Raw genomic sequence first — 27,010 nt, 5'->3', positions numbered from 1 at the left:
GATACAGTATGTTGATGCTGGTGGATAAGAAGTCAATCCTTGTGGGTTGAATGGAGTCAGAGGTTTGCTCTCAGACTACAGAACTGTTTTTCTCCTTGCAAAGAACTAGGTGAAACAAAGCAAGAAGAAACTTTGCTCTTATTTAGACACACTCTAAATACTAGAGTTAATGTGTCCAAATAATTAAGAGTAGTTTAAATACATCCTTTCAACCCTCCAGACTGGAGGATGTCACTTATCAGCCAGATGTCTCTCTGCTGTACAAAGTGTGACTATGTTTTATAATGTAAGATCAAGGATGCCCCCAAACAATTAAGAAAAGTTAGTGTTTGCCTGGAAGAACGCGATTTTTTTGCGTTCTCCCTTAAAAACTATTTCTGAGCAAGTGCCAACACAAACACATTTTTTCTTCCTAAGGAATCGACTCCTGGTTTTTCAACCCTCATCCTTTTCATTACCTTTGAGACAGAGCCAAAACTGTTTTACCCTTCTGAATTTCAAAATGAGACGACAAAGGTAGGGTTTTGTGTGCGTGTGTGTGTGCGCGCGCGTAACACCTTTTCACAAAATCGAGCATTCTGATAGATAAAATAATTCCTCTTTTGAACTGACTGAAAATGGTCTCTCTTTCTCTCTACCCCCTGCCTCTTCTCTCTCGTTCTGCAACAGCCCTAAAGTCCCGTTTTGAGGCACTTTATAAATCTGAACACAATTATTGGGGGAGGGGAAAAGAGAAGAAACAGAGGAATAGAGGGTGGAGAGAGAAACAGAAGGCAGGGAAACAGTTAAAGGGGTTCACTCGTTAACCCTTACCAATTCCTCCCTCGGCACACATCACAGCATGACGGTCCCGAGTCCCAAGATGCAAGAGAACCACGCACAGATCCGAAGACCGGAGACGGGTTATGCTTCTACGCCAATCATTTGCCTTGTGGTGGGGAGAGGAGGAACACTTCTCAGACAGCACCCAAACTCAGCTGGCCGAGCCGGAGCCGAGCCCGGGTGGAGCCGGCGACCCCTCCTCGCCTATTTCCTTCTGCTCCTCCTTCTCCGCGGGCTCAGCAGCCCCCGCGCTAACAGCCAATCGCCGCCGCCCCGCCTCCCGCGGCGTCAGGGGGCGGAGCCTGGCCGCCCCGACTTCTGGGCTCCAGCTGTTGGACAGAGCTGCCTGTGGGCCCAGCGCAGAGATTCCAGTGGCTCAGACCTTCTCAGTTCTACTGCTTACTTTCACATTACAGTACAGGTTGCCTGCATTTGACAATTTGGTTCATTCTTGTTTTGCTGAAATTCAGTTTAACAGTTCATCTATTTACCAAGACTTGAAACGCTTGGCAATTATTTTTTGGAATGTAAAGGGATCAAATCTAAACATTTCATGTTATTATTTTGTAACCAAAAAAAAAAAAAAAATGAGAACAAGACTACAATTCCAATTTAGCCTTTTTTCTCACTCCTCGACCTTTATTCTCTCCCTCACTCAGTATAATGTGTCTTTGTCCACACACCTGCCAGGCTATGTTAGCTTAAAACTCATGGCTTAAAAAAAAAATTTTTTTCGCTCCTAAATAAATTCCAACAACATGTCTGATCTCTCAAAACTTCTGAGCAACTAAGTGCTTTGAGAAAGAGAAAGGGCATTTGGTGAAGACAAAACCAATGGTGGCGATAATTCAGACCAAAACTTAATGATCACTGGCTGCCAATTTTTTTATCTTATTGAAACAAAATAAAGAGAAGCAAAAACCTCTGCAACTCTCCTGTTTTGTGCCTCTGTCTTCCAATTTCTCAAATGTGTAGTGAGAGTGAAGAAAACGAAATGATCATACAAATGTTTCACTATTAATGAAGAGCTCGCTAAGACAGAAACATGGCACTGACTTAAAAACTCTTCCAGACCAGACTGGAGAGGCCAAACAAGTTCCTTCACCCAGTGAGAAGGTGCCTCTCCCACCCAGACAGGGAGAAACAAGTTCTGGGTGTGGCTTCCTGTGACGGCCAATTCGGGAAATCTTCTACAGGCAAGGGCAAACCTCCAGAGTTTAGTCAACTCAGAGAATAAACCCTGCCTAGCAGAGCAGACTGTCATCTATATGGCCTTTGAAATTCCTGGACCTGGTAGCACTTTTTGCAGCCAAGTGATTGTCTCTAACATAACTTGAGATAGAATAAATTTCCTATCAAGCCAGCCTTCTTGAGGACATTTAATTTAAGTGGGCCTCCCGGAGTTTCCCCAGTCAGCACTGATGCTGTTGTCCCAGTGGAGAGTCTTCCTGGGAGGATGCATACCAGGAAAATTCAGGAAGGGGGATGGTATTTGCAGTCTGTTTGGACTGCTTAAATCAGTGGTTTTAACTAGCTACACAGCAGTCAACTGGAGAGCTTGATGTGAAGGCCCCACCCAGGGCAATTAAACTGGAATCTCTGGGGGTGGGGCTCTGAGGTTTTCAGCTGTCCAAGTGATTCTAATCTGCAGCAAGCACTGAGAATGACTGGCTAAAATTTAAATTATTGTCTTAGAGGAACATCTACATTATATTTAAGTAAAAATAAAAATGCAGTACCAGAATAACGTGAATCATTTTGAAATACAACTTATCCTTATATATATTCTTTATATATTTGTATATTTTAATATAAATGTAGAAAATATGTGATAAGGTACACATGAAAATTGTTTACTCAGTGGGGAAGGATGAAAGAGTGAGGGGATATTACTAGCTTTCTATTTGTTTCTGTATCATTTGACTAAAGGAGTATGTATCCCATTTATGATTTAAAAATACCTAATTAAATTTTTAAAATTAAAATACTTATGAATGTCATTGCAAATAACCACTATTAAAGTAGGATTCAGTTTGTTCATTTTTGCAAATGTTCCTCTAATATCTAACTTTTCTCCTAAGGATTATTTGCATTTTGTAAAAAAAAAAAAATCCATAAATTTTTTGATTTAACACATTAGCTACCAAAATGTAAGTATTAATTTATACGGTTATTGCCAAACTTAAAATATATTTACTTTCTTGTAATTTCAGAAATATATTTCATTTTTATGTACTTATCTTCTCATGATGTTTTTAAAAAATTAATATTCAAAATATATGATATAGATATAAGGAAATTTCATCTTTTCTAACAAAAAAATTATAATTAGTATCTCAATACTAATGGCTTTATAATTAATTGTCAGGAAACATATGGCATATAGTCAAGTACCTAGGTTTGACCTGGATTTAGATCTTAGCTCTGCACATTTTTAAATATGGTTTCATCTCCAAGCCCCATAGGTAAAATGAATCCAATAATATCAACCTCAGTGTTATTAAGATTACATCAAGTCATGCTGCTAAAGTGCTTATGACTATGTAAAGCAAATAACAGCTGCTTATAAGTGATAGTTATCAATTCACTGGCTTCTATTTTTTCCTCTCTTGTCTTAAACATACCCAAAGATTATTACCATGGCAGAAGTGGACTAAAAATTTATCAGAAAACGTTTTTATAAAATAGTAAGCATGATTCTTCTTATGACCGATGACACTTCTTATTGTTACATATATTCATTCTTTCAAGCTACTGCTTTAACATGTAACACATAAGACAATGTTTTGTTTGTTTGCCTCAAAATATTTTACATATACCTGTGTTTCCTAAAGTGACACACAAGCTGATTTTTCATGATTCATAAGCAACCAATTTTTTTTTCTGTCCTTGTTACCAGAATGTGACTCAAGCACAGAGAAGTACATTTCCCAGGATCAGCTTTCTGACTAACTTTTGGATCAAAAAAGAGAGATCAATGCCTCAGGCAATAAAGGTTTATTATTTGTAGATGAGCCCCCGATTTTAATAAATTAATCACTGGATTTTCTCTCTTTTCTTTCCTTAATATTTACTCAGCACTAACAAAACATTAGTATGTTAGGCACCGTTCTAAGTAGTTTACATCTATAACCTCATTTAATCCTTTTCTAAGGCTTACGAGTTCAGTGTTCATTTAGAGCTGAGAAATCTGACATGCAGAAATAAAGCAACTAGCCCAAGATGGCACAGCTAGTAGATGAAAGCCCTGAGGACCCACATTCTATCTTGGACTATTCAGCATAGCTTTCAATGAATTAGGAAAGTGAATATTAAGCGATTTTTGTTGGGGGAAGGTAAAATGATGCTATGACTGTAACTGCCTTGTTAAAAATAAAAATTCTATATTTTTTAGAAACAAGAATATGTCAATATCATTACTACCAATTGTATAATTGGCCTTAATATTATGTGTGTACATTTCTTAAAAAGAGGAATTACATTTCTTTCCCTGTATATCAACTGATTTACTTTCTTCCACATGAGAACAAGTTGGCTTTTAATTTTATAAAATCCTTTTAACTGCAATGATTGCACAGATCATCAAAAGGGGAAGCTCTATAATGGCAGAGAGTCAAGCTGATCTCAGAGTTCTAGATATGTCCATATACCTCTTCTTGATCCGTTTTGTAATGTGATGAAAAAAACTATTAATAGGTAGTAGCAGAATTCTTCACATGGACCAATGATGACCTTTTATAAAAGATCAGTCCTTTACTTAGACAAAAGTCAGTCCCAGAGCTTTTGTCTGAATTTAGATGTAGTTGAGACAAAGATGTATACATTTTTCTGGATATTATGTATCCAGAATTATTGGCCAGAGAAAGCAGGAGCCTGAGGGCTTTGGAAAGTAGAAGGTGGGTTATAATTTTACCTTGAGAGAAGATGGAATCCAGCCTCTGAGGAATTGCATACAACCTTGTGCCAGAGATGGAAAATGGCCAATGATAAACTCCCTGAGCAGGTATGACTTTAAGAAAGTGATGTCTCATAGTCACTTTTAAGCAGTTTCCTTTTCTGTGGTACTGCATTCTTTGCAAATCAGAGCTTTCCAAACAACAGGCTATGGATGTGCTGCAAGCAAACAATCCCTTGCCACACCACCCCCATTTCTCTTCGCATGGGCAGAGTGGAGAATTGAGGTGGGGGTCTGGAGCTCATCATGAGCTCATCATGGATAAGAAAACCATGGAGCTGATGAAGAGGTCTGTGATCCAGGTTCCCAAAGAAAACAGCAACTAGCTCAAAGGAATGTTTGTCAGGACTGGTGAGGAGGCTAAGCCAGCACCCCTCCAGGCCTGGTCTCAGTTCTCTCTTTTCACATATTTTGGCTAACTCTCTCCATTGTCAGCTGTGGGGGACTGTTGCACCTTAGCACATATGTTCCGTGAGTTAGAGCTTGACATCAAAAATTGAATTAGATTCAAAATCTATTTACATTATCACAAAGAATTTCAATATTACATTTCTCAGTGAAGTATTTGGTTGAACCATATGCAACTGCCAATATTCAACCAGTTTAACATCTAAAAATGGCAATTTAATATACTTTGACTAATTAAAGGAAAGGCTATTAGAGTTTTAAATATAATTTGAACTCTTACAAATTCTGATAAGATTGTAAAACTAGTTTCTTATTGATGGTAATTATCAAGAATTTGAAGAAATCATTATATTTGCCCCAAATTTTATGTGGCCATTATGTAGCATTTCGAACATAAAACTTCATATAAAAATGCTCATGGAAACATCCATGTATTGTATAATTCCCTTTCTATGAAATGCCAGAATAGGTAAATCCATAGAGAGAGAAGGTAGCATAGTGGTTGTCAGGGGTTGGGGAGAGAGGGAACAATGGGTAAAAGATTTTTATTTGGGGTGATGAAAATGTTCTGAAATTAGGTAGTGACAAAGGTTGTACAACTCTATTAAAACCACTTAAAATGGGTCTTTAAAAGGACAAATTTTATGGTACATGAATTATATCTCTAAAAAATTACATGACAAAGATGTTTATCAAAACAAGCAAAATATACTCAATAAAAATGTTAAATTCATTATAAAGAAATTTTAGGTAAAGTCAAAGTTTTTAATATCTTCCTCAATACTTTGAATTTTAAAATTTATTATAATTCTGTTATATAAAGAAAATGCAATAAAATTTTACACCATCCCCACTCATATAGATCAATTAGTCGATCTCATTGTATTGTACAAATATCATTTTCAACAAATGTTAACACGTGAAAAGTGATGAAAATCTCCATGTTGTATTATCCTCCAACATTTAATAAAAGTCTTTTATGCTCAAACGTCCTCTTAATAATGTTTGGGGAATTGGACAGAAATCTCTGTGTCTGAGGGGAAGTGTCCAGAGAAAAGATGGCAAACTGGATGCAATGTGACCAGCTGGGATTGCAAATTCCAGGGTAGCACAAATTTGGGGTGAGAGGTGATCGGCCACCCTTTCTCTAGAAATCTGGCAATCAAGAAGGAGTGGTAACTGTTTTATTTAAAATTTAAAGGATAAAGTGGCCTTAAGGCGGGAAGAATTTGAGACATGGGTTATAAGTCAATCTATGATCACTGGAAAAAGTTGGAGCAAAGTGAATTAAGTCTTTAGTTTCAACCTCTCTATACCCAGAACTCCCTATATCTCTGCTTATTCAGTCACTTATTTATTTCATAGAATTAATGGAGTACCTAATATGTGACAGGCACCATTCCATGTACAGGGAATACAGGAGTAAATAAAACAAAAACCCCTACCTTAATTGGATGGATATGAAAATTTTAATATGTCAGAGTCTCTGTAAGGTCAAATGTTACCCTTTATGATAAAGAACATGAGAAGGAACTGAGCTCCACCCAACAATATAGGTTGTGTGACCTGTATCTATGTTATTGCTCTGCAGTAATGGGGTCAGTCAGAGGGTGACTGAGCTCTTCAGAAGAGCCTGACCTAGGCAGTCTGATTAGCAGAAACATAGGTGCTGTATTTTTGGTCTGACAGATGGTACATGACTTAAATGGTGATGGGAAGTGACAATGCTCCATTAATTTAGGTGCTTCATTAAGCCTAGTGCAACTTTCCAAGCTGGATGTAATGACATTCCTGCCATCCATTGGGTGAAGTGTCAAATCTCTTCCTTGAGTGATTTTGGTGATCAAGTATCTCCATTACCAGGGAAAATCATGATAGAATGTCAAGTCAACATGACTAGGCAGGGACACACAGTGGAAGTCAAAGTAATGAGGATGTTCTATATTTCTTAAGCTCAATGGTGATGTATTAGTCATGATTGTCCAGAGAAACCAATACCATGTATATACTTAGAAGCAATACCATGTATATAAATGTAGAGAGAGAGAAAGAGGTTGAGAGATTTTTAAAGAATTGGCTCACACAATCGTGGGGAGTGGCAAATCCAAAATCCGCAGAGTAGACTGGCAACTAAAGACTCAGAAGAGCTGATGTTGCAATTTGAGTCTAAAGGCAGTCTACTGCCAGAATTCTGCCTCTTTTGAAGGAAGTCAGTCTTTTTCTATTAAGTCTTTAAACTGATTGGATGAGGCCCATTCACATTATGGAAGTTAATCTGCTTTACTCAAAGTCAGCTAATTTCAGCTAATTTAAAGTTAATCTCACCTAAAAAATTACCTTCACAGAAATATCTAGAAAATTTGTTTGATCAAATATCTGGGTACTATGGCTTACGAAGTTGACACAAAAAATTAACCATCACAGGTGGGTACATGGATTGGTTAAACTGTCAATACACATTAAAAAATTAAGACAAAGTCAATATGTTCCTTCCTCTTGGAGGCTGAGATTATAATTTGGAATATAATCTCCTAAGGTTGGCCAAGACATCTGTGAAAGCCCCTGTTGACAAATAATAAAACAGACTTTTAAAAAATGCCAAACAAGGTCCTTTTGGAATGCAAGGGAATAAAATATGTAAACAAGCACTACCGAAACAAAAGTGCAAGGATGGGCAGGTTTCCCTGTTCCCACGTTCTTGGTCCTGGCACATAGCATCTTCACCCATCAATAAGCTCCCAACTGGAAGTTCATGGCATTTGCTGAAGTTTTAGTTGAGATTTGAAAGGAAAATCTAGAAAATATTCTAACGATTGCTTTTGTTGATCAGACAGGCAGAACTGAGAAACAGAAAAGAATGCTGGCTAGACCCTCAAGTAACTGTCTCCCTTGCTGTGCCTAGATCCACTTCTTCAGGCACATGCTAGCATTGACTATTCCTCTGAAAATTATTATTGCTTATGTCTACCCAGGGTATAATGTTTAATGTTCAGATTAATTTGGGCCATTTGTCATCTAGGAGACTCATTTACTGAACCCACAGTGAGTACAGAGTAAGACAAATATTTATTTCTCTGTTTATCAAAATGATGTTTTTTTAAGACTTTTATGTTTGTTAACATTTCATAAATCAAATTTTATTTCAAATGCCCTAGAGGAGTTCATCATTAAAGGAGCTGGTAATGAATCCTTTTACGGTGCTAAATTTTGTTATATTTCTTTTTTTTAAAGAGCACTAATGATGGGAAGTGTGTTCTCCAGACCTGCTAGGTTCTGAGCGGTCCTTCATCTGGTCCCTCACTAGGTTATTACCATTTGCATAAAATCCATTTGCTGTCATGGGTCCCTCACTAGGTTATTACCATTTGCATAAAATCCATTTGCTGTCAAGGCTTTTATAAGAATTACTAAAAATATTTTGAGTGTGTGTACGCCATTAAACCATATTTTACAGATCCTAAAATAGAGAGCTTATATTATCTTTTTATGTGCTCTAAATTTGCATAATTTAATCTATGCTAAAATCTCTTTGATTAAAAAAACCTTTCTTCACGTAAAAAAGATTAGAATAAAATAGATTTAACAAAAAGTGAATTTATAAAAGTGTCTGTTTCATCCGTGGGTTTAAAAAACTTACTGTCGAGAGCATATATTATAACTTCCACTCATCATTTCTATTACATTCCAATTTTAGTATATGTGCTGTCGAAGTGAGCACGTTCCTTACATTCCAGCACATCAAGTGCGTAACTATAGAAGAAAGTCAAGACACGAGTAGCCCTATCGAATTTTGTTCTAATGACTTTGATGCAATAATCAGAGTCTGGATTGGATCTGACCAGTGGTGGTTTATATCCTGAGAGCTTCAATTTCTTCTTCTGTAAAAGGAAGTGAGATTAGATGCCTTCTGAGGTTATTTTGGCTTCAAACACTGTAATTATTTAAGTTCTAGTTTTGTCTTGCTCTGCTATATAATTTAGCAAAATGCCAACAGAAGATTATCTTAGAAAAATCTACCTGCTTTGCTTTGGATATGAATATTCCTCATAACAGTACATATTAGAAATTTCTTTTTTGTTGGCATCAAATTTTGATTTAAAATTTGCTCACTTGTGGATATATTGTGACACTGCGTATTATTATCTGTCCTTTTGTTTTATGTGATTCCTTGCAACTAAATTGCTTTGCTCATCCTTTCTGCCTATGGATATTCAACTCATCTTCCAAATCCTGCTTATTCTTTTACCAGGCTGACTCCGATCACCCTTGATAGTGAGCTCCCCTCCATCTGAACTAGCTTGGGCCTATCACGCGATCTCTGCTTTTACTTTTGTTTTGTTTTGGAAATTTAAAAAATCTAGAAAAGTATAAAGAACATAAAGCAAATTTACAGTATCCTACCATTCAGAATTAATTGCAGTTACCATTTTGGATTATGTTCCTTCAATCTCTTGTTTCTTTAATAAAATATTATACATATCACTAAAGTCTCTTTCAACACTACTCCAAGTCACATTTCCAGAAGCTGCATGTATGTTGTGTAACCTTCCAGGTCTTTAAAAAAATACATATATGTATGTGTGTGTGTGTGTGTGTGTCAGCATTTTATTTTTAACTAACGTACATTGTGGTGATGGTTATGCAACTGTACAAATTTAGGAACTCTACTAAACTGTACTTGGAGGATTTTATGTTGTGGAAATTACCAAATGATTCAAAAAACAAGTGTAGCACATTTAAAGTGAAAAAGCATTATCACTCAAAATATTCCTTGGGGTGACTGTAATGTGCTATCTTGATTAAGAACCACTGGCTGAAATCCTAAAAGCTCACAGATGTGGAGCCTTTCAGTACAATGATTTAAAAAGGTGGCAACTGAGAAAAGGGAGGTCTTACAGGCACAGAACCTTCATCAGAGAGACTAATTGAGCACTTGACATGCCATTAGAAAAGACTGTAACCCCCCGGAGGATATTGTCTCGATTACAATGCTTTATGTCTAAGGTCCAAAATTGCAGTTCACTCAAGGATTTCACTTTAACAGAGCAATTACAGAGCTTTTAAGATACTGTATTTTTTAGTGCTACACTGAAATAACTGTTATGTCCGATCTCTACTGTGTTAAGTCAAAATGTCTATTTGTTTCAAACATCTCATTAACAGAGAACTCAAATGGATTAAGCTACAAGAATATTTTTGATAAAGAAAACATGGAATAAGGAGGTGTTAAAAGCATTTCTTAATTACAAAGCTCAGAAAGAAAGGCAATAGCCTTTAGTTTATTGCATTCACCAGAATGAAATGAGACATTTATCCAACTGACTTTCTAAGAAACTGTTTTTCTAGGCAGCCAAAATATCTGAGTTTATACAAACAAGATTAAATCCAATACCTCTCAAATCTTTACAAATTAGCTATTCCTAACTTCTTTCAATGTAGTAAAACCAATGCCAATATAACATTTAAAAATTTCTTTTATGGTTATAATAAACTTATTCAAACTTAAAGGCTCTTTTCTCTCAACAATTTATGAACAGGAATAATTTTACATAGATTGCAATGCAAAAATCTAAGCATATCTATATTGCAACATATCTAATTAAGGTGAAGAAATTAGTCAACTTCAAGTCATAAGATAACCTGAAAAGCAAGTTTGAACTGAGAAAACAGATGTGGAACACTACACACAATTTCCTTTAATATAGGATGCCATAAACTCTGAATAATGAATTAACAGCTTTTCTTAATTCCTTGAACATTTGTCAGACATTGTAATTACTGACACTAATGTCAGTTCATGGATAAAAGGAGAGAGCCCCAGAATTTAAGGACAAAGGAAAGTTACTCGTAATTTACTAGTAAGACAACCCACAATGATAGAGAATATAAATTCTCAGAGTATCTCTGTGGAACAGAAGTGTTTCCTAAATCTTGGTCAATGCCTAGGTTTCTGACATCTCTACCTCTCCTGCCTTGCTCACTAGAGTTCGACTACACAACCCTTCGACTATTAGTCTGAATAAGGCATGTTTTCTCCTACTTCAAGGCCTCTATATTCTACTAGCAACTCTCTTTCCCTAGATGTTTGCTTTAATGTGTCCTTCTCATCCTATATGCCTCAGTATATACTTTTTGGCAAGGTACTCCTTGACCAACATAAATTATGTTTCCACTATCCCTCTCTATTATATCAACCTGTTTCATTTTCTTCAAGATAATTCTCAATAGCTGACATTATCTTAATTACTTATTTGTTCATTATCTGAGGACTCCCTCCCCTTCCACACACACAACTAGAAGGTAAGCTAATATTCTCTGCTTGCAGTCTCACCTAATGCACAGTAGATGTTTAACTAATAATTGTTAAAGAATGAGTGAATGAATGACTCTCCCAAGGCATGGTAGACAAAACTTCCATTTCCTTTCAGCTCAGAATGAAAAAAAATAATCAAATTCCGAAGGAAAGAGCAAATTCTTTCTGGTACGTAGTGCTGCTTGAAAGAAAAATCAGTACCTAATTCTGTGTCCTCTGTCTATGGCCATGCCACCGTGAACAAGCCCGATCCCGTCAAATCTCGGAAGCTAAGCAGGGTCGGGCCTGGTTAGTACTTGGATGGGAGACCACCTAGGAACACCAGGTGCTATAGGCGTAAAAAAAAAAAAAAAAAAGGATTGTGAACTGACAAGGTCCTTGCAATCTGTGAGGTCAACTGAGGGTTGCCTCGTCTAAAAAAGTAAAATAATAATACTTTTTTTTCATAATTCTGTGTCCTCTGACTAAATTCCGTGCCCTACTTGCTATGCCTATTTGCATTATTTAGCAATGTCATATGGCCTTAGGTAACTCTTATTACCTCAGAATCTCTTTCTGTCCTCATTAGGGCCTGTGAAATATATATACTGAGACCACCAGTTCCAAACTCAGACCAGTGATTTTGCAACTACTACCTACATGACCTTGGACAAGGTCGATATTGCTTCACCAAGCTTGTTTCGTCATCTTTAAAGTTGGGATAATACCCACCACACAAGGTTGTAGTGAGGATTAATGAAATAAAATATATAAATTGTTTGACATATAGTAGCTGCTTGATAAATATTTTTATTCCAACTACTACAATGTATAAAATTTAGTTTTTTTCTTAGGAAACAGACCTTACTTTCTGTAGACTTACTAACAGACATTTATTAGGTAGGAATTTTCCAGATTCTTTCTCATTTATTAACTGTTACTTAGGGAGTTCCTATGCACAAAGACAAAATGTCTCAAGACAATTGTTTCAGTTGGGACAACCAGAGTTGTACATAACTACAAATATTAAGAAGCAGAAAGTGATAAATATTTTAAGTGAGGGACAGCTATGAAAATTCAGAGGGAGACATTGCTTTCACCTCCAAGACACAGTATAGAGAAAGGGTATTTGAGCTAAGCCTTGAAGGATGTCACTAATTAAAAATTCTTCTTGGCAGAGCCCACAGGCTAAAAAATTACTTTCTCCTCTGTGGTATGCTTCATCACTTTGCACCACTTTAAAACACTTAATTTATACTAGATTGTTAATTCTCGTTTTTGTCTCCTATGTAATATGCATTTCTGGATGGCAGGGACGGCCGTACCACCGCTGAATTCTCCAGCACCTCATTAAAGGAATGGTTGTAATAACTAGAGAAATGACAGAAAGGCTGTTTGAGTTTTAGGTTTAGTCCAACGTTGAGTGTGGCTCTAGAGTCTGACTGATTTTAATTTTAGGCTGTGCCTCTTAGTTTGGGTAAATGACTTTTAGGGTTGACAGATAAAATACAGGGCACCCAGTTAAAATTGAATTTCAGATAAACAGTGAATTATTTTTTTAAGTATGCCCTATGCAATCAATAAGGCACACTTATAATAAGGTTATTTATTGTTTATCTGAAATATCATATTTAACTGAGTGTCCCATATTTTCACTTGCTAAATCTGAAAACCCTAGTAACTTCTTTGATCATATCTGTTTCTTGGAATAAGGATGAAAATAGTACTTTCTTGGATAATCTATATAAAGAATCTCGCGCACGGTAAACCCTCTCAATTCACCTTCTAAATCAGGATTCTTCGGCAAGAGACATGTCAAACCTCCGGGACAATGACTCTGGGTGCACTCCAAACTATGGTTACCCTTTTAGAAGGCCTTATAAAGAGTGCAGGAAAAGTTGAATAGAACTCTGAACAAAGTCATAAACTGCTTTGAGAGATATGCAAATCTGCCTTTAAGGTAATAATACAAGGGTGTTCGATCAATGTTGCACTAGGCGAAAAAGGATCTTAACAGAGAAAGCGGTGGCTGTATTTCTGCGCACGCGCACAAGAGCTCCTGCGGCTCTACGCCGGGTCCCCGCCCCACCAGAGAGAGTCACGTGGGGGACCATCACACTTGAGGAGCGACCGGACCTTGTCATGTGACCCAGGCTCCAGCTTCGTCCAGGGATGGAGCCGGAAGAGGGGACACCCTTGTGGCGGCTGCAGAAGCTTCCAGCCGAGTTGGGCCTGCAGGTGAGGAGCGCGCAGGCGACGGCAGCGCGGGGCGTGGGGCTCTGGACCGCCCGGCGTGCGAGTCAGGCCCTGTCTCCCGAGACGCCTTCGCAGGGCTGGCTCCGGTCGCCCGTGGAGGGGAGGAGGAAGGGGCGTGATTTCGAGTGGCTGGCCCCCGGCTTCCTCTAAAGAGCTGAGGAGGCCGAGACTTGGGGCGCCGCATCTGCACCCTAGCTTGGAGTTACCCCTCTACTCTAGGGGCTTTACGCGCAGACTCTGCGGGGCCGCGTCCGCTCCCTGGTGGGGTTGACCGGTCAGCTCCGTGGCTTGGCCCGGGACCCAGTGACCCTGGGCTGGGGTGTGGAGCTGCCACATGATCTTTGAAAGCTTACAAGGCCAAGTAGGGGGTTTGCAGCTTCTCACATAAGTTTCATTCATTCATCCATCACATACCTCCCGAAAACTCCCTGTGCACAGTCCTAGGTGCTGGGGATACCGTGGTGACCTAGAAAGCATACCCGGCCCCCTGTAGGGCGACAGAAAAAAAAATAAAAAGTAAGTACTACCATAAGTACTACCGACAACTGGGCGACTTACTTTGAGTAGGGTGGTCCATGGTGGCCTTTCCCTCAAGAGGTGATATACGTTGGCACCTCCAATCTAATAAGAACTTGGCTTGTGAGGACCTGGAAAAAGCCTCAGTCATTCTTTCAGCCAACTTTTTGTTTAAGTCTACCCTGTGCTAAGTGCCCTGGTGGAATAAGATAAAATAGTAAATGAGATGCAGCCTATGCCCTGGTGGAGCTTGCTGTCTAGTAAGGAAACCAGACTGAGTTCTCCAGTGATGAGCTTGTGAAAGGGGCAGCAACCTAGATTTGAAGGGAGCAAGGGAAGGTTTTCCAGAGCAGGAACATCTTGATTTCTAGGTTGAGTCCTGAAGGATGAGTAGGGACCAGACAGGCCAGAGGGGAGAGAATGTTTTAGGCAGAGGAATAGCAGCTACCAAGGTGAGAAGAAGAAAAGCAGCCTCCCCCATTCCCACCACCCCCACCCTTGGGGGCTTCGAGGACCTGCTATAGTTCTTAGAGGCTGAAAATGGGAGTAATAGGCAGAACTGGGAGACTAGGGCTGGACAAACGAGCAGGAATCAGGTGGCTCCAGTCTTTACGCTATGCTCCTGTGTTTAGCCTTACTACGAAAGGCACTGGCAGTTTATAAAGTATTGTTTTTGGCAGCAGCAACGTTTTAGTGACTTTGAAAGATGAGAGAAATGTGGAGAAAGTAAGTACAAAAAGCAGTTTCCTGACTAAACTGTAAAAGGAAAAAAAAAAAAACAGTGGTTGCTATAAGAGGAAAATCTGACTGAAAAGTGTTCTCAGCAAAAAACTTAGTGTTCCAAATATTAGACGTGAGGGAAATTTGCCAACTCATGAAAGAAAACAATATATGCAGAATTCAGCTTTAGCATTAGCTCTGGGAGCTGTAGTTCTGTTTACCTTCTGACTTAAGACTACTTACTAACACTTTGATTGTAAGTAGTATGTTAATATGTTTACTCCCACCATCTCTATCCCCAAACAATTCAGACCATGTGAAGTTACCCTTGAACATAACTTCTTAACTGGTCTTCTTGCCTCTAGTCTCTATCTTACTCTGAACTCCTTCAGGGTAAGTACTTGTTTTATATCCACAATTCTTGAGAGTTGTGTCTGGCCCAAGGTGGGTTCTTAAATCAGTGTTTGTTGAGGGAAGGAATCAATTAATATACATAAAACTAAATTTATCATTGGGACAGTCATCTGGATCCCAAGCGTTGGAAGGCTGGCCTATAGTGTCAATGATTGACAGCTTTGCTTAAGTCCCAATTCTTTTCCATTTACAGTGGGTGAAGGGTGGGGATGGGTGCTTAGTGTACATAATGTGATAGAGGGGTATGTTGGGTAGCTTTTATAAGTCCCAAAGTTTGACCATCCATCTTCCTTCGTTCCACTTGCAAGGGAAAGTTTGGGCAGGGTAGGAGTGAATTAATTTAATTTCTACCAGGATCAAGAAAGCCATCTTAATTCTCTTCTCCGATTTTACAAATGAGGAAATTCATACAGTGCTTTAGCCATCATTTGGAATGGGGTCATCAGTTGCTCATCTTTGTTCTGATATGTGTGGTGTTATAGAGAAGGAGTTATCACTTAAAATGGAGTGGAATATGATCCAGGGGAATAGAGTTGGAGGACTCGCCGCTTCAACGTGTTTCCAGGTTATTTGGGTTGATTCTTACAAGACGTAAATATCCCCTAAGAAATGTTAATCATTTGCCTTGAATAGGGCTGACATAGTAGATACTAAGTTAATATGTTAAAGACATGGAATGTAGTAGTAGTAACTGATAATAAATAATAATAAGAAGAATGATAACAATGGCTAGCAATGTTTAAGTGCTCTGTACAAACCAGAGGCACAGAACATTTTAATAACTTTATAAAACTAGCTAAGTAGTGGAACTAGGATTCAGACTAGCCAGTTTCATTCCAAAATACACAATCTTAATTACTATGTTGACTTGTATATGTCTTAGGATTCCTATTGCTGATATTAAGGTAGGATAGAGAAAAAGGAAGGTAAAAAAAAAAAAAAAAGAATAGAAAGGTACTGAAGGGACCAAAAGAAGTAATATGAATGTTGTGAAAAATGGAAGAAAGGAAAATATAGTTCGTAGATCTATAGTAAAAGACTTTGATCTAAGAGTCATACTTTTATTTTTTATTTTTTGGTTCTTGGTATAAGTACGATGCCTAAGGTCTCCAAGATGAAACTTTTATACTCACCATCTTCCTTTCAGGAACTTTAGAGAAACAACAGTGTATCTATAAAATTATTTTAGCTTCTGCACATGGACAAAATTATAGAAATTTTTTTTTTTGTAAAGTTCTAACTTTTAATTAATAAGATAATGTTAAAAATAGTTGCATTTCAACCTTAGTTGCTCTTGAAGATAACATGAACTTCTCTCAACAACATTTGTTTGCTACAGGATGGTAAATCTGTTATATAATTTTACTCATAATTACATTTCTTTTCTTTTTTTTTTTTTTCTCTCCAGCTTCTTCACAAAATAATTGATGGCATCTGTGGCCGAACTTATCCTCTCTACCAGGATTATCAGAGTGTTTGGGATTCAACAGAATGGGTACATGTTCTAGAAGATATTACCAAGTTTTTCAAAGCTGTAGTTGGTAAAAGTTTATCTGATGAAGAGGTAACTATACTCTACACTTCTTATAGTAGATAATATCTTATAGTAGATAATAAATAATTTAGATATATCTTATGGTAGATAATAAATAATTTAGAGTTCAGATTTTTTATTGAGTTGGTCTTTAGGGCACTATATAATACAAGGGCCATCATTACTAAGTATATATTATATAACAAGAAACACATCATCATTTAAGTAGAAAATTTGTGGAAGTTTGGGTTTTTGTATTTTTTTAAATGTATTTTTTCTTTATGTATTTCAGTTTTGTTTGTTTTAGAAACAAGGCATTACAGATATACCTAAATATCACCAGAGTATGCCATTTTTTTCCTGGAGATCACCACTCAAGAAGTTGGCGTGCATGTTTTATATTCTGTATTGTATGACTTTCATCTTTAAGCAATGTACACAGTTCTTTAAGTTGTTTAAGTGTGTAACATGTATTCATTCTTAATTTTTTAATGCAACATTGTGTTTTAGATTTATGAATATTGATAAATGTAGATCTAGTTTATGTAATTTGATCCCTTATAGTATTTGATGATAGGAATTAATAGGACTTATTTTTCTCTCTCTCTACTGATGAACAGTTAGGTCGTTGCCTCTTTCATTTTTACTAATAGTGCCTGCTGCAAATATTTGTGTGTCTTTGAACACACATGGGCCAACTTTTCTAGGATAAACAATTGAAGTGAAATTGCAGGGTCATGGGGTATCGTTCCATTTAATTGCTTTTGTTCTTTTGTTAAAAAGCATTTGGACATGCATGCTGTGTAGGATGCCCACTTTTTTAAAAAATGGAGTTATGTATGTTTGTTATTTTGATGTGGGTGATATTCTGGGTATGAGTTCTTTGTTAGATATATGTATTTTAAATATCTTCTATTTTGTTGCTTGCTTTCTCACTCTCAACGGTGTCTTCTCGTGAACAAAAGTGCTAACTTTTAATCAAGTCCATTTTGTCAATGATTCTTTCCATGGTTAGTGGTATTAATTCTCTGTTTAAGAAATATATGTGCCAAAGTCATGACGATGTTTCTGTATGTTATCTTGTAGAAGCTTGATTGCTTTAGCTGTCACGTTTATGTTACTGACGCACTTTGAATTAATGTTTGTGTATGAAGTAGGGGTCAAATACAGATTTTTCACATTAATTTCACTTGACCTAGCACCATTTATCTAAATGACCATCTTTGCCTCATAGAATAGCCATGCAGCCTATGTTGTAAATCAAGTGACCATATATGGATGATTCTGTATCTGGACTCTTTATTCTACTCTATTAGTCTATTTGTCTATATTTGCCAACAGAATACTGTCTTAATAACTGTAAAATTAAAGCTACATTATATTGTTTTGATATCTAATAGTAGATGACCTTCAACCTTGTACTTCTTAAAGATTGGCTTGATTATTCTAGATCCTCTTCATTTTCATGTATATGCTAAAATGAGCTTGTCAATTTTAGCCAAAAAAAAAAAATTATTGGAATTTTGATAGGAGTGTTAATCAGCTTGGGCTATCATAACAAAATACCGTGGACTAGGTAGCTTAAACAATGGGAATTAATTTCTCACAGTTCTAGAGGTTAGGGCGTCTAAGATCAAGGTGCTAACTGTTTTGGTTCTCTAGTGGGGGCTTTTTTCCCTCACTGCAGATAGTTTTCTTCTTACTGTGTCCTCACATGGCCAGGGGAAAGAGACGGAACAAATTCTGGTATCTCTTATAAGGGTACTGATCCCATCGAGAGAGCCCCACCCTTATGACATCACCTAAACCTAATTACCTCTTAAAGGCCCCATTTCCAAATATCACTTTGGAGGTTAGGGTTTTAACAAAATGAATTTTGAGGGGACATACCTAAGTCCATAGCATGAGTATTGCAATAAATCTCTGGATCATTTGGAGGAGAATTGGCATCAACAATATTGAGCCTTCTTACCTATGAACATGGTATAACCTTCCATTTATTTAGATTAGCTTCAATTTCTCTCTACTATTTTGTAGTCTTCAGAGTAGAGGCCTTGCAAATATTTTGTTAGTTTTATTTCCAAGTAACTGATGTTGCTGATGTTCTTTAATTTTGTTCTCCAATTGTTTATTGCCAGAATGTAGAAATAAAGTTGATTTTTGTATACTTATTCTGTATCCAACATTTTTTCTAAATTTATTTATTATATCCAATGGTTTATAAATTTTTAAAAATTTGTATGCAATTATTTTCTTTTTGAATTTTAATACCTTTTATTTCTTTTTCTTCCATTATTGCACTTGTTAATGCCATCAGGACAGTGCTGAAAAATAAGAAAGTAGTGCCTCATTCCTGACCCTAGGGAGAATGTGTTCACTACTTCACTGTTAGTATGTTAACTGTGTGCTTCTATAGATATCCATTATCAGTATAAAGAAGCTTCCTACAGCGTCTACTTTGCTGAGAATTTTTATTATAATGGTTATTGAATTTTATTAAATGCTTATTTCCTGAATGTATTATTTCTCACCTTAGTTAATGGGTCCATTGCATTAATTTTTTAATGTTAAACTAACCTACATTGCCAAAAAAAAAAAAAACCACACACACACAACCCTGCTTGGTCATGATGTATTATCATTTTTTATGTTTTATTTGACTTGATTTGCCCGTATTTTGCCTAGGACTTTTTTCATCTGAATTTGAGTGATACTGGCCAATGATTTTTCTTTCCTATAGTGTGTTCATCAGGGTATGAAATTTTGTTCTGGTTTCATGGAATGAATTAGGAAGTAAATTTTTATTTTCCTTTTCTCTGAAAGAGTTTATGCATGGTCGACTTTATTTCTTTTTTCACTTAGTACTGTGTTATCATGTTGCTTAATTTTCAAATATTTGGACTTTTTAAAAAATCAGTTATGATTTAATTACACAGTGGCCCAAAGATTTTGGAGGTATGATTCCAATCCTTTGATTGTGATTTGCTACATGGCTTGGCCTATGGTTCATTTTGGTGAACATTTCACATACAAGTGAAAATAATATATATTCTACAGTTGTTGGGTGTTGTATTCTATGTATAGATTAGGTTAAGTAGAAAGAGTTTTTCAATTCTATGACTTTTTTTGTCCCTATTAGTTACTGAGAGGTATTAGATTAATTTTCATAATCTAATTATGAAAGTAGAATCACTCATTTCTTTTTAGTTGTACCATTTTGCTGCTTTATATATTTTGAAGCTGTTATTAGGTACATACAAGTTTATGATTGTTATAAATTTCTGTTGAGGAAACCTTTTGCCATTCTTCTCTGTTTCTTATAATACTTCTTGCCTTAAAGGCTATACATATTGTCTTATATATTAATATATTGATACCAGCTTTATTTTTTGAGCGGTCTCCAGATGTATTCACTTCCATGCTCTTCATAAGTCAGTGCTTTTCTTTTACTTTCTGTTTTGCAAAAATTTCTTAAACCTCGTGTGCTGATTATACATTCTTATCTTGTTCTTTTCATAGTTACGGAAGTATTTTTTTTTTCTTTTCATTTACTGCCATTTTAAAGGGTATGTGAAAGGAAAGTGGAACTATATATTTATATTTTAAACAGAAAGAGGCTCTTTCACTCATTTTATAACCATTTATTTTTATTTCCATAGATATCTCAGCAATTGAATCAATTGAATTCATTTCATCAAGAAGCTATCATAAAATGCTTGAGAAGTAGGAAAGATGAAATCAAGCAGGCTCTGTTAGAAGAAATTGTTGATATTTCCTCTGCACAGCTACAGGATTTTGACTGGCAGTTAAAGGTGAGGATCTACTTATTTATAAGTATGTATGTTTTTTATTTCAGTTTTTGAATAGAAAGATTTATTTTTATGATATTATACATATAAAATTTCTTTTATTTGGAAAATACATTGTCCCAAAAAGGTATCAAAGATAATTGAAATTACTTATTTTGCATTAATTGGGTATCAGTACACTACAAATATCCATGTATAATAACTTTATAATGATAATAAATTTAATCAATCATTACATGTCATAAATAGTGGGTCTTATATATTATATATTTGTCTTATATATAATATATATAAGGAAAAATATTTAACATATAATTTTGTCCAGAACTTTCTAGACCTTATAGTCTTCCCCAAATTGATAAATGTGATTCTACTTCCAGGGGAAAATCTATAATGTGCTATTAAAACAGCATTTAAAAATGTTTTGAAAAGAAAGTCTTTATCAATAGGGTTCATAAAGAACAATTTTAGGCCAAGTTTCTATCCTCTATAGCATACCTACACGTAGATGAGGAGAAAAATACATTGTGTTTCTTGATTTTAGCATGGCCCTGAGTAAGGTGTCTCATATTATCTTTGTGGATAAAACAGCGAAAAATGCTGGAAAATAATTCAGTTATATGGGTTCATACCATGGCCCTGAGTAAGGTGTCTCATATTATCTTTGTGGATAAAACAGCGAAAAATGCAGGAAAATAATTCAGTTATATGGGTTCATAACTGGATAAGTAACCAAAACCAGTTGAATTTGTGTTAGCTGGGAAGGAGGTCTCTGTGATTCTGGTCTTGGCCCAGTCTTCTTCAACATTTTTATGAATGTTATGCTTAGCAAATCTGAGGGTGACACAAAACTAGAGAATATTTAAGTTTTAATAAAGTTAAAATTTTAAATTATTTTGAAGCAGATTACAGTGGTGGACCGAATAAAGCAAAATAAACTAAGCCGAGATAACTAAGTAGAAGATTTTTCATTTAAGTAAAGCCAACCATTAATATAAAAGATATGAGAAATTTAGTTATTTTTATTTACCAAAGGGTAGCTTGAGTCAGCAGTATGATTCAGTCTTATGTTTTGTTGGTAGAAATGCTGTTTTTCAAGCAAGAGGTCGTAGTTCTAATGTATTCTGTTTTCAACCATTAAATCTTTTTAGTTAAGGTAATTAGTTTAATAGTCCTTTTAGTTCTGACTGCCAGACTTAGAGATAACTTAAACATATTGGAGCCCAACCAGAAAAGAATGGCCAAGAAACTTAAAATCATAGTACATGAAGTTGCTTTGAAACACTTGAGACCATGTACCTGGAGAGGAGACAACCTGATAGAAATGTGAAAATTATCTTTAAAGGACTGAAAGTCACGTGGATGAAGGACTAGATATATGCTCTTTTGCATCAAGGGGTAGGACAAAGGCTAAAGAATATGATTTGCATTAAGATAGGTTTGAATTCAACCTATGGAACTTTTTTTTTTTTTAACAAATATGAGTATCTGAAAATTATTTTAACCTGTTCTTGAGTTAACACATTCTTTATCATTGGCGGTATTCAAGATGAGCGGAGAAAACACTTATGAGAAATACTGAGGAGAGTTACCTGTAAAATACACAATCTAAAGGTGATACTTAAAATCTCAGATATGATGAGTCCTGTTTTTTGGTGAGAGAAAAGAAGAGATATGTGAGGATTTGATTCTATAATGTATGTACCACAAGGGAGATCTTTTAAGGTTTGCTGTTAGGGAAGGAGTCCCTTACCATTGCCCAAGAAATTTTCAAGTGGTAACACTCCAAAGATTCAACTATTGTGGGACTGTTCTGGCTCAGATTCCAGGAAAATTGAGTTTCACTTTGCCATCTGCCAATGAAGCTGTGGTGTTTGTTTAAAAAAATATTAGTATCATGAATATTTGGTTCTTCTATTTCCTCTAGGATACTCTCTTTAGACAGAATAGAAAATGAGGTAAATGTGTCAAGTGTTTTTGTTGAGTAGCTCTAATTGCAGATGGCATCTTGATAACAGTTATCAATAGTTAAGTAGAGAGTTAGCTGATCATGATTTAAGCATCTTAATTTCTGAGTTTGCCAGTATTTTTAGTTTTATCTTTGTATGTGGATTTTTATCCTCTTGATATCTTTGTACTTCTTAAGAATTCTCTGTTTCTTGATGCATTGGACCCATTAGATGCATATGTACTTCCCAGCCATAACTCTGCTCTAGATTTCTGCTTCTGCCACAATGTGCTGACTGGTTGTCTTACTTTCCTAACCTATGTCCTCTCTTTTATTCACTCTCTTTCCAGTCTCTAAACATATGTTGGTTTGGCATGGGTTTAACTTTTTTATTTTTTCCACCTTCCCCTGTACTTTACAGCAAACAGAAGTATTTTTTAAATGTATTGTTCATAGGCTCTGATGCATACTTAATATATTTTAGTACTTATTAATTACTGTTATCTCGTTTTAAACAGCTTGCACTTTCTAGTGACAAGATTGCCACATTACAAATGCCACTTTTAAACCTTCATCTAGATGTAAAAGAAAATGGTGAAATCAAACCATATTCTGTTGAAATGAGTAAAGAAGAGCTGCAGAATTTAATAAATTCCTTGGAAGCAGCTAATAAGGTATTTATTTTAATTTTGTTGTATGATTTAAAATATTTAAGTTTTGATTAATATCATTAGAGCAATGTAAGAAACACTCATAGTTCTCTTTTAACATTTCTTTTGTTCTTGATTTTTATGTCAAGCACAAAAAAATACCTTGTTGATATGTTCTACATCTCTAGTTTTAGATATTAAATTAATTATAACTTGTAATTTTAATTACTTAGTTTTGAGCATAATTTATCAAGTAGTTATAATTGAAAGAATAATAGTGCTGTTCTAATAGCTAGATTTGTTTTGCTCCAGTGCTCATTAATGACAAAAATTAATTTTTTACCTTGGGGCTCTGAAATTAGATGATTCTGAAGAGTTTTTGTGGTTAAAAATAGGATGATTTTGAAGAAAAGAGTTTCTCATTTAACTGGACAATAATAGTACATTTTTTTAGGTGCAAGAAAGAAAATTTGGCTTGTAGTTATTTGACGAAATCAGGTCAAGACAAGATAGAACTAATGAATGACTAAAAGCTTTACCTTTTCATGGGAATGGCTAAATAACAGTAACCATTCTTACTGTTTAATTAATGAGAAAAATAATATTTAAACGGTAGGAACTACTGCTGTGAGGAAGAAATAAAATAATTATCTTTGTTACGTATATTCCTTTGTTATCGCTCAGCATTTTCTCTAGCGATGAAGTCTCAATGATTCAAGTCAGTTATTCTTGCCTACCTCTTGTGCCAGTGACCAATCTTCTTGGCTTTTTCTGTTTTAAACCCTGGTGTACCACAGCTTCCCTCCATGTTCTGAAGTTAATCAAATATTCTGGTGCCTCGATGACTGGTCCACGTGCCCAGTAACCATACTGGCTTGCCTTTGAATGGGGCTAAATATCTGAGGGGTGTGTGATAGAGCCTGGTGTAAATGTGAAATGATTCTGAACCATAGATCCTGGCAGGCATGTGCCTGCTATCAGTTACTGTGCAGTGTATTTGTTATCAGTTCTCAAGGCATTTCTTCAGAGATTTCAAAGCATCTCTTTTAGCAGCTAATAGCATCATTCTGGTACAAACTGATTCTTCCTCATGCTTTGTTTTTTAAGGTCGTCCTGCAGTTGAAATAACTGGAAATGATGAATGCCCACATTATCAGATTCCACTGCTACAGCTGATATGACAGAGTGAATACTGTGTGTTCAGAAAACCTGTGAGATACTATTAAGCTGAGAAAGCAGCAGTGTTGAGATTAGAAAGATAAAAATTATCAACTTCCCTAAAGAACAGGAAATTACATGGTTGACAGGAAATGCATAGAAAATGAAAGATAAAAGGCTATAATAGTGGTTTATATTTTCGTAATGACTGTTCTGTTTCATTTATTAAATATTTGAGAAATCTTTATAGATATAGAGTTTTATTAAAAACTAAAAATAGGCTCTAAAGTAATGTAAACATACAAAGCACAAATATACTTGAATTTTGCTTAACAAAGTATGTGAATAGCAAGGATGTGTATTATGAATACATATGACTAATTTGTGATATTTAAAAAAAATCACAGTTAAAGAATGTATAAGCTGCATATGTAACTCAGGAGATTCTGTATCTTTTTCATTTCAAAGGAAAGATTATAATATGTAAAATTTCTTAGAGAAAGAAACTCTTCAGACATGAACAAGAAAAAAATAACTGAATATGTGAACAGTTTTGAGTTATGAATTCTAGAAACTAAAATCTTATACTAGAACATGGGAACAATGCAATAACATGGTTACTTTTGTATTTCTGTATCCAATTGGGAGAGTATGCTCTGATAAAAAGAATATATGTCATTGTGTAGTGTATATATTATTATTCAAATATTAGCTAAGTCTACATATATATGTTCTTTTTTGTTTTAAACTCTTAATATTGAATTTGACAGTTTGGGATGTTAACAACTTTATTGGCAAACAGGTTATTTTAAATTTTAGTTGACTTTGAAAACAAGCATTCTGAACAAATAAAAAATACCATTTTATTTTTATATATTGCTTTATTTCAAATGACTTTCTACATTACATAATAATACATAATTAATTGCTACCTGCTATTTGGAAGCTTCATCGCTCATTAGAGCATCAGACTATTATTTGAGGCATTCAGAGAAGTTATTGCTATTCTCATCATACAGATGATAAGCTTAGGGAGGTTAATAAATACCTGAGTGTGATCTAGTTGGTGCTACTCAAAATGTGTCTGTAGACTAATGCTAGTCTATGAACTGTTTGTTACAGGTTAGTGATTAGATGAGGAGCCTGTGCCAGAATGTTCATCAATGTACTGCTTTCTTCACTGAGAAATTTTGGTTTTGAAAAACAATGTCAACTGAACTAAACAGTGTGCTTAGAGAGGTAGCCGATTTTACCTTCTTGTGCAAGTTCCTAATGTCATTATGGACCAAGAACAGTTTGTAGACCAGCACTTTAAATAGCACTGATCTAGGGTCCTTCTGAATTTCAGTTCTCCATAGAGTATTTCCTCTGAGAAGGAAAAATTCCTGCTCTACTTAGTCCCCTTCTCACCACATTATCCCTACATTAGCATATTTAAACACCATTGAAATCTGACATACTATAAACTGCACATATTTAAAGTATGTAATTTGCTAAGTTTTCACATGCATACCCAGCAAAGCATCACCTCAGTCAAGATGGTGAACTCTTGAAAGCTTCCTGTACCCTCATAATCCCTGATCCTGTGCCCTTTCCCCCCAGATAACCCTTAATCTGCTTCCTGCTGCTAAAGATACAGATTCGGTAACATTTTCAAGAGATTAATATAAAGGGAATCATACAGTATGTACTTTTTATGTATAGATGATCAGGCTTCTTTCAGCGTTATTTTGAATTCATCCATGTTGTTGCATATAGCTATAGTTTATGCCTTTTTATTGTTGCGAAGTATTCTACTGTAGAATTCTACTGTAACTAATTTATTCATCTGTTCTTGGATATTTTGGTCGTTTAAAATTTGGGGCTAGTACAATACACAGAATGCTGTTAACATTCTTGCATATGTGTTTGTATGGACATATGCTTATGAATGGAATGAAATGGCTGGATCATCTGGTACATCTTTGTTTATCTTTTCAAGAAATTGCTATACTGTTTTTCAAAGTGATTTTACCACTTTACATTCTATACCATAGTCTCCTTACCAACACTTAGTACAGTCAGTTTTTTTAATTTCAGCTATTCTAATAGGTGTGTAGTGGTATCTCACTGCAGTTTAATAATGACAAATCATTTCATGTGCTTATTTGCCATCTGTATATCTTTGGTGAAGTATCTGTTCAGATATGTTGCCATTTTTAAATTGTATTGTTTTCTTATTGTTGAGTTTTAGGCATTCTTTATATAGTGTGGATACAGTCTTTATCGTATATATACACATCTGTATATATGTATTGTAAGTATTTTTTTTTTCTGAATCTATAGCTTATCTTTTTTTTCTCTGTAAATAGACTTTATATTTTTAGAACAGTTTTAGATTTACAGAAAAATCGAGCAGATAGTACAGGAAGATCCCAGATCCTATACACCCCAGTCCAGTTCCTCCTATTATTAACATCTTCTATTAGTATGATGAATTTATTATAATTAATGAACTAATATCAATATATTGTTTTTAACTAAATTCC

The 27,010-nt window shown here is 35.5% G+C and overlaps 2 protein-coding genes and 1 pseudogene across 2 annotated transcripts in view; 2 read left to right on the top strand and 1 right to left on the bottom strand.

Moving 5' to 3' along the window:
- Positions 1 to 1,170, bottom strand: part of ATP10D (ATPase phospholipid transporting 10D (putative)) — a 111,188-nt gene extending 110,018 nt beyond the window's left edge. The window contains exon 1 of the mRNA XM_011362811.2: positions 814 to 1,170. The gene's annotated coding sequence lies outside the window, so the exon portion shown is untranslated. The remainder of the gene's footprint in view (positions 1 to 813) is intronic.
- A 10,546-nt stretch (positions 1,171 to 11,716) lies between these two features.
- Positions 11,717 to 11,835, top strand: LOC111741521 (annotated as a pseudogene).
- A 1,751-nt stretch (positions 11,836 to 13,586) lies between these two features.
- On the top strand, positions 13,587 to 25,354 carry COMMD8 (COMM domain containing 8). The gene is made up of 5 exons (XM_011362810.2): positions 13,587 to 13,715; positions 16,792 to 16,947; positions 20,577 to 20,729; positions 23,193 to 23,348; positions 24,432 to 25,354. Exons 1-5 carry the CDS (start codon positions 13,650 to 13,652, stop codon positions 24,450 to 24,452), a joined length of 552 nt encoding a protein of 183 aa, XP_011361112.1. The 5' UTR covers positions 13,587 to 13,649; the 3' UTR covers positions 24,453 to 25,354.
- The last annotated feature ends 1,656 nt before the right edge of the window (positions 25,355 to 27,010 follow it).

The sequence above is a fragment of the Pteropus vampyrus genome, unplaced genomic scaffold, assembly GCF_000151845.1.
Source record: "Pteropus vampyrus isolate Shadow unplaced genomic scaffold, Pvam_2.0 Scaffold79, whole genome shotgun sequence".
NCBI classification, from domain to species: Eukaryota; Metazoa; Chordata; class Mammalia; order Chiroptera; family Pteropodidae; genus Pteropus; species Pteropus vampyrus.
This window is presented reverse-complemented; position numbering and strand designations above follow the sequence as displayed.

What these genes read in the sequence shown, in the direction of transcription:
- COMMD8 (XM_011362810.2), top strand. Translation starts at nt 13,650, where the DNA reads ATGGAGCCGGAAGAGGGGACACCCTTGTGGCGGCTGCAGAAGCTTCCA. An exon ending in AAAGTTTATCTGATGAAGAG is followed by an intron (nt 16,948 to 20,576) that starts GTAACTATACTC and finishes TTATTTCCATAG; the next exon opens with ATATCTCAGCAATTGAATCA. An exon ending in CCTTGGAAGCAGCTAATAAG is followed by an intron (nt 23,349 to 24,431) that starts GTATTTATTTTA and finishes TTGTTTTTTAAG; the next exon opens with GTCGTCCTGCAGTTGAAATA.